The sequence below is a fragment of the Atta colombica genome, unplaced genomic scaffold, assembly GCF_001594045.1.
Source record: "Atta colombica isolate Treedump-2 unplaced genomic scaffold, Acol1.0 scaffold15, whole genome shotgun sequence".
Lineage (NCBI taxonomy): Eukaryota > Metazoa > Arthropoda > Insecta > Hymenoptera > Formicidae > Atta > Atta colombica.
Window position 1 is genome coordinate 957,923 of NW_017259239.1, and position 9,298 is coordinate 967,220.

General features: G+C 31.8%; 1 protein-coding gene across 1 annotated transcript in view; it reads right to left on the minus strand.

The window, feature by feature from the left end:
• LOC108685264 (acetylcholine receptor subunit alpha-like) overlaps nucleotides 1-9,298 on the minus strand; it is a 333,770-nt gene that overhangs the window by 53,570 nt on the left and 270,902 nt on the right. The window contains exon 8 of the mRNA XM_018189965.1: nucleotides 517-653. Within this exon, the coding sequence (XP_018045454.1) occupies nucleotides 517-653 (137 nt within the window). The remainder of the gene's footprint in view (nucleotides 1-516; nucleotides 654-9,298) is intronic.

A 9,298-nucleotide genomic window follows, 5' to 3' on the forward strand; every position in this document is an offset into this window, starting at 1 on the left:
GTGTATATCAATTATTTTGCGTGAGAGAGAAAAAATATTATAGAACAACTGCAAATATTGTTTCTACAATTGTTATCAGAATCACCGTTTCAGAGCGAATACAAACAAGCGCGATTCAAACTCTCATCGTCATTTTTCCGTTTTTCGCTGACCAATACAAGTGTCATTGTATAGCCCCTTTACGATTCTCCATGAGACTATATTGCTACGAAATTGTTGCTGTCGTAAACACGAACTGATGAATCGCCGCTGAAGCGTTAATCGATAACGATGATAGCGCACTAACACGACAAGAAAATGTGATAATGCGAGCAAAATGGAACAATGTAGAAAATGTTTCCTACGATATTATATGGAAATTACTGAAAATTATTTCTGTATTCATCTACATCTAGTTTGTCACAATCAGAAATGCTTTTCTCTTCTCGGCTGCGTCAAATTGGCAAATGTAGCGCGAATAATTTTCTGCTGTGAAGTTCTTCGTCTTTCACTTTCGTGTAAAGTTAAAATATTTACCTTATCGAGACGAGTATCATGGCAAATATCAGGTACTTTCCAAGCAGTGGTACAACTAGCGAAGTCGGTGGGATGATCTCAACGACCAGTAGAAAGAACACGTGCAGACTGATGAGAATCGAGATGGAAAGCGTTACCTGAAATTGAAAGACATTTGTAAAGCAAGTTTCATTACATAAGGAATAAAGTGAAATATATTAAAAGTTTGTTTTATTCAAAATGATTGTGTTTATTACAATAAAAGAGAAACTTACAAAATATCTAGAGCAATATATTTTGTTTTCTCCAGTAAATTACTTTGTACAATTATGATTTATAATTTTATAGATTTAATTTGTTATGAATCAAATAAATAAATTTTCTTATAATGTTATTTATTTTCCTATCTGATTTGATAATTAATTTCTTGGTTCAATATTATAATAATAGAATATTATATTAAAGGAATTAATTGTGATTATCATATAATTCATTATGTTTTATCAAGAACGATATTAGAACGAATGTAAAAATACAAAAATAAGAAAATTATTATATACTATTTCTGTCACATTATTTTAAGAGAAAATATATGAAGTTTTCAAGAAATAGGTAGTCCAAAAATACGTGTTGCCTTTCTTTCAAAATATGTCCTTTGACAAGCAACAAATTTGAACCTATTCGAAGAGGTCAGATAAAGAGCTATGGATAGTCGAGCGGAAAATTCGTATTTATGATTCGCGCGTAAAGAATGTACGAAGCAAAAGTCAGAAGGATAAACGAGTCGGCCCCGTGAGATGAAAATTGTTCACTGACAGAATTTATATGTGTTCCATTCATCGTGATCCATTTGTATTAATAAAACTTGTAAACGAAGAGCATCAGGCACGTACAGTCACGTCTGGAAGTAGTACTATTGTTGCCAAGTATGATGAAAATAAAAATAAAAAAGTATAATGGGATATAATGGGATAAGCAGGAGCAAAATAAAATGAAATGAATTTTATCTATTGTTGTGATACTATTGCAATACTAAATACTTTATCTAATAAAACATGTAACATAATATACAGCGATATTAAGAAATATTATTTTTCTCGATTAAGAAATTAAATATAATAATTAAAAAAAAATTAGTGTAGTATAAACAAAATAAAAATTATCACACTTTAAGTTAAATTTATATATTTAATTCATATAATATACTTATTTTTTATCGATACCAAATACCTATTAATATCACAAAAAGATAAAAACGCATAAATATCATAAATGTAATATCATAAATTAAACAGATAAATTTAACTATACGTAATGCTATAAAGATATATTGTTTATATTGTATCAATATTCTTTTATATTTTATAATGCTAAATACAATCTTATTCAATTATAATTACTATTAAAGAAATTATTAAAGAAATTATAATATAATTAGTGTTTTTTTAAATAAAAGTACAGTTATTCATGAGAATATTTCATGAACAAATATTGCATTACATAGCAAAATTAAATATAGCATAATTAAATAAGAAACATCAAAAATTTCGGGTGAAGGATTTATCAGGCATGTTTATCAGGCAGAAGCAGAAGTTAATTGGGATAACGATTACTTCAAAAAAAGGAAGAAAAAGTCTTTTTATATGAAACGAGGGATCTCCCCATACAGGTTTTATTGTACCCTTTTATGTCGGGCATTATATAAGTTGAAGTACAACTTGTATGAAATCGAAAAGTCACATACACTATTTGAACTGTAGTAATTTTTCTATATTAAATGAATTTTTAAAGAAAGCACAGTAATAAAAAAGAGAAATAAAAAAATTTCTTATTTAAATAATAAATGTCATAAAAAATATTTAATACAAAAATTAATACGAGGAAATCTTAGTTAAGAATTTGTATGTTACATTTTTCAAATATCCTGTAATTATTATGTAGGTATTATTAGTTATAATATTATCTATATGATATAATAAATACTCCAAAGTGCTTAGATATGTAATGTAAAGACATCTCTGATAAATTAATTTTGTAATGTATTTTGTAATATTGTTAATGTAAATCCTTTTTTTTTTATTTAAAAGAAATTGAAAAATCGCTTTAAAAGATTTAAATTTAACTACGTTTGTTGCAAACGTAGTCCAGAGGATTGAACATATTACGTTATATTTTCGTCTCGAAAAACAAATAAAAAGTGAGATTCTTTACGCGAATTTGCTGAAACCGTGATGACGTAACTTTTTCAGATAAAAATTTGATTGAATAAAATCCACGTGAGATTTCAGACGATGAAAAGTGAAATGAATCCAAAAATGTGCTGACATTTTGTATGATCTATCTTTTGATTTTAAATCTAATATCTGGAAAATTCGCATATGACGATATAAAAAAATGACGATATATATTTTAACGATTTAAATTAGAATATAAAAGTTACGATTGAATTTGGCTCAGTCACGGGTTTAATTAAAGTTTTCGTCTTTGCATCGGTATTTGCAAGGGAAAAAGTTTTAGAATGAAATTGATTTAATATCATATATAGTACGTTTGATTCTGTCCCGCGATTTTTCATGAAACTGGAGATCATTTTTATCTGTCAATAATATTTATTATAGAATCGTTTCGTACAAAATCCCGTGAGATAATTTCCGATAAATAATTTCCGACGAAAGGTATTTGCAAACATATGTGGTTATCAGCCTATATTTCCTTTTTTAATTGAATGCACATGACTTTTCAATAGCGCTTTGCGGCGTTTCGCGATGATTAATTTACAGTTCGATCTGTCGTTATGAAACTGTCCATCAAAGCTGCATCAGTGATCAAATAGTATTCATATCTCTTTTTCAAAAATTTTACAAATTGATATATTTCTTTTAGTCATTATTTGCGATTTTTAATTATTATATCTATTTTCACTTTTCAAAAATATATAGAATGATACTCTCTTATTTATTTAATTTTTTATTTTACTTTTTATCAAAATTTAAAATACGTATATGACATTTATTTTATTATTCGTATAATTTAAAATTATGTTTATATATATATGTTTATTATATGTCATATATGTATAATAATTTGTGGTTATTTTTGGCATTTATAGATATAAGAATTGTATTCGTATGTATTCGCTTGTATTTCTTTTTATATTAATTCGCTTGTATTTCTTTTTAATAAATATTTATGTTAACCTTTAATTTCGGATTAATAAATATATTGTAATATACCAGCAATCAACATATAGTTAAAAACTGTTTCTAGTCATTACAATTATATTAGATGATATTGACTTAAATATAAAAGGATTGTTCCTTTTCAGCTCGTTTTCGTTTTGATTACGTCAGAATTTGTCGCACTAGCTGAGTAATAAAACCAGTTTATATTTTTCAGTGACCACGAATGTATAACACGCGATCATCGATAGCTCTTATCGGGTACCAAGTGTGTAGCTCTTATTGCGAATTGAACGCAACACTAGCAAGCGAGGCGAGCTTTAGTTTTACTGCGGTTTCACCATTGCAATGGCGTTTCATAGCGATTAATTTAAAGGATCGACCATTGGAGCGCGATAGCGTCTATCGAGTTGCTGCTCTGTCGTTCGCCCTGGCGGCTTTCATCGATGCATTCGGATCGATAGCGCACCCGATTACTTTCCATCCGACCGCGCCTTTAATTATTGTCGCCCACTCTTCCTCTGGTAATCGTGTATCTTGATGCTATTGTTTCTACCAAATGTTTGAGCAAACGTTTTCGAATCATTTTCGCATGATCCAATAATTATTATAAATTACAAAATTAAGTTTATTCCATATTATATTTCATAAAATATTCTATTATTTATTCTTCGTCAATTTTATATTCTCGCTTCCAAGAGACTTTTTCTTATTATTCATAGTTCTAATTATCTAATTTGCCTTAAAAGTTTCAAAAACGGTTTTTAATCTTCTAAATTTTATACGCACGTAAAATTACAAGTAAATTTATACAGAAAATAATAAGCTAATAGAATACTCAAAACATTCTGATGTATGGTCTGATAAAGGAATAATTTAGATTCCTTCTGTGAGCTTGTTGTTTTAACTCACGTAACAGAGATGTGAACTAATACTGTCTTGTAGCTTGTGTCTTGTCACAGTATGGTCTGTTTGCTATGGTATATACATGGTAGTTAAACAAGATCCGCGGAAGCACGTTGACGCACGGTTAACGCGATATGTTGTGTTCGATCAGCTTAACTTGGTCTTGTATAATATGCGTGTGATACCGAAAGTGTACACTTCTACGTACTGTTGATGATTAAAGATCGCTCATAATTTCGGAAAATAATGCCATTTATGTTGGTAAAATAAAATTTAATAAAACAAGTATTTTATTTGGAATTTTGTTATTTACCCCTGATTATCGTGTTTCATCATTAATATACCTAATGAAATTAAAGGATAAAAATATTATTATTATTATTATTACTACTACTATTATTACTACTACTTATTACTACTACTATTATTATTATTAATGTTATTTATAGTTAACAAAAAACTCCGTAATTGAAAATTTTGAAATAAAGTCTTTTCGAAACATCGTTACTTTGTTACCTAAAGTAATTCCTCGAGTATTGCCTCGATTTTGGATCTTATTATGAGAATCCTATTTCATAAACGATGTGGGAAGTAAAAAAAAACGTTTGATACTTGAAGAAAAAGCATAGCTTCTTTCACCAAATAGAAACTCGTTAGCTTACTTTCGGCTGATTACTGTTGGCTTACTTGTTCTCGAGCGATTGTTTGCGTGATTAACGTGGGTGGAACGTCAGTTTGCAGCGAAATTGGCTCATTCATGTGCCAATGTGGCCATGTGCGCAAATGTGGGTGAAACGTCGAATCACGTTGAACGTGCATGAGGATATGACGAAATGTATAAGATAAATATGATTATATTGTACATGGGATCCTCCGATCTCTCTCTCTCTCTCCTTTTCTTCCCCCTCTGCGTGACATAATATCCCGCAGTATTCGTCATCCATTTTCCTCACCCGTTACATCCGCCTCGCATCAGTCAAATGTGATAATAACATTCGCGTAACATCTTCATATGGCGTCCGAGATGTGCGCATCGATCTGTGCCGCACGCGCGCGCACGTAGATGAATCCACGAACTTCTTAATAATCTATATTTTGTCGCAGTTATATCAAAACATAAACGAAGCTTTATATGTATAAAATGGTTATAAATAAATGGACAAAATAAAATTTATGAAAACATTTTGAGAATACTAGTTTTCATAAGCACACAATTAATATAATTATTCAAAAATAATTGTGACTATATAAATTAAATATTAACTATTTAATTTTTTAATATTCTTGAGATTTCCACAGGTGCTTTTTATATAAAGATTATGCGTTTCGCGAGTTTCCTGTGTGTTCAGATCCATTCTTGGAGTGCCAACGTTCCGTGAACCTTGCAGTCTATTTCATCAGGGCGAGGAACAGCCTGATTCTAAGCTATTCCTCCGGGCCATTCCTTTTTTATATTACGCTATGAGGAAAAACATTTACAAACAGAACTCAACCACTTAAAATTAGCCTTACAGAAAAATGGATACGACAAAAATACGTAACCAAAAGAATCACTAAACATGCAAACAAGACAACGGTCTCTGATAGACGAAAGGATCCTATCAATTCACATGTTAAAGGAACAACAGATCAAATTGCAGGATATTAAATAAACACAATATCCGAACTATCTTCAAATCACCCAAAAAGACAAATCTTAAGAAATTCTAAAGATCAGAGACTTCTATTCAACTCCACAGGAGTATACAAAATTTGTTCCTGCGAGTAAGTATACATTGGAGACACCGGGAGAATGGTAATCTACAGATTAAAGAATACCAAATGATGTCAGATTAAAATACGCCACGAAGTCAGTATTATCAGAACACAACATCGAACATCAAATACTGTTTGACAAAACGCCCACAATAGCCAACATTACATACTTTCCAAAAAACTATAGAGAAGCTATAGAGATACAAGAATACCCTAACAATAGAGATAATGGCAATAATATGAATAAAATATGGAAAACTATTCTCCCGGTTATTGAAAACCGATCAATTTCCTTCACTTCTTCCCCCTCCCTCTCTACCACAATTCTCTTCTTTCCTTCCAACAAGTAGAGTAATATAAAAGGAACGACTCGGAAGAACATCTCAGTATTCGACTGCTCCTTATCCTGAAGTGGATTGCAAAATTTACGAAACGGCATTCCAAGAATGGATTTAGACGGAGGAAACCCGCGAAACGCATAAACTTTACATAGAAAGCACTCGCGGAAGCCACAAGAATATTATCAAATACCTCTATATTATCAAATACGGGGAGAGTAAAGTAAACACTTCCAGCAAACTCAGGTCTTCCCTAGCCAAGAACTATCTAACTTGGCATTCCTAAAACGCTGTAGAGATAACATCATTCCAAAGTTCCTACATCTGAAGGATCACTAAGAAACTCACAAATCCAAAAACATCCTTCATAAAATCAGCTTCATCCTTATCAAAAAATGCATCCACTAAGTCACAAATAGTCCAGATCTCCCTTTAAACTTCACCTGTTCTTATCCGCCACGTTGCGGCATGATATCTGGCAAACTCTAGATCGTATTGTATACGAACAAGTCATGAAGACACACACACAATCCTCTGAAAGACAGAAACAGAAATACCTTGTCCCTCATAAAAATCCACAACCCTCTCTTAACGTCAAGATCCAACAAAGACTTGTCTCAAGACATTACATCTGCGCTTGTTAAAGGTTCTAACTTCGCATGGCACCAAGAAAGATTCCAAAGAAAGAGATTATTAGCCAAATAGAGTCAATCATCTACCGACTTCCATCAGAACAAACAGATAATATTTGCAGACTGGTAACCAATATCCTTTCCAAAGCCAAACCCCCTCCACCAAACATCACTAAACAAGAGCGATTCTCCAAGACCTGAACAGAGACATCATCGTCAGCTTCCAGCCGACAAAAGCAACACGACAATAGTCATGAGATCAGACTAAGAAAAAGGTGAAGAACTTTTTCTCGGATAAAATATACAAGAAGCTTGACAAAGATTCAACTAATACAATTGCACCAAAATCCTAAGGAAAAAAGCAACATTCCCAATAAAACCAAATCAACATTTAAACTTACAAATTCTTTCCCACCAAGATTATACTACCAAAAGTACACAAATCAAACGTCCCCCTCAGACTGATTGTCAGCGCCATACTCCCCGACATATTGTACAATTTATCCCGCTTCCTAACACAAATACTACAATTCCTCACTGGAAAATCCGAATCACACATAACTAATTCAACGGAAATTCGTATAAAAGATATAAAAAATCCGACTACGTCCCAGACCTGCTTGTAAGCTTTGACGAAATTTTCACACAAGTCCCAATAAATATAATAAAAATCTTACATGAAGTCCCCTCCGACCTCATCCCGCTAATAGAGCATTGCTTGACAACTAGTTACTTCTTCTATAACAATCAATTTTATGAACAAATTTCAGAAGCGACAATGGGCTTTTCTGTAATGCCAACATCTTTATGAAGCATTTTGAGAAAGAGATTCTCATAAAAATACCCAAAAAACTAAAAGTTTGGTTCCGTTATATAGACCACACATTCGTGATATGGAGACATAGCAGAGTCTCGAACTCCTAAATTCTTATTTTCCTCAATCATTCAAATATTCACTATAAATATAGAGGATTCCTAGATATTTTTGTGTCTAAGAAAGCTGACAGTACCTTAGGCCATTAAGTGTACAGAAAACTATTATACATAGGTAGATACCTACATGCCGAGTCGCATCATCCCCTAGCATAAAAACAGTCTGCCATCAACTCACTTGTATAGAGCTTTTCTCTTACAAAGAACATCTACAGACAGAATTCAATCACCTAAAACTAGTCTTATAGAAAAACGGATATGATAAAAAAGACATAATCAAAACAATCAATAAACATGCAAACAAGACAACGGTCTCTGACAACCAAACGAAAGGATCCATTTTCCCATATGGAACAGATCGGATTGGCAGGATATTAAACAAACACAATATCCGAACTATCTTCAAATCATCCAAAAAGATAGGAGAAATTTTAAGAAATCCTAAAGATCAAATCTCCAATCAGCTCCGCAAGAGTACACAACATACTTTATTCCTGCGGGTATACATTGGAGAAACCGGGAGAATGGTTAACCTACAGATAAAAGAACACCAACGTGATGGGCTAAAACACATGTTTTACAACGACGCAGTTAGCATTATCAGAACACAAAATCGAAACAGGACATCAAATACTGTTTGACAAAACGATTTCAATAGCCAACATTACATCATACAATACTTTACAAGAAAATATAAAGAAGTCATAGAGATACAAAAACACTTTAACAAATAGAGATAATGGCTACAATGTAAATAAAAGATGGAAAATCATTCTTCTGATTATCGAAGCCTGATCAATTTCCCTCACTCCCTCTCCCTCTCGACAACAATTCTCTTCTTTCCCCCCACTACTCTAACAAGTAGCATAATATAAAAGAAACGGAACGAAGGAACAACTCAGTATCAGGCTATTCCTCGCCCTGATGAAGTAGACAGTAAAGTTCATATTGGCATTCCAAGAATGGATCTGAATACGCAGGAAACCCACGAGACGCATAATCTTTATACATAATTTTTTATTTATGTCCTATATTTATAATAAGTACATATATATATATA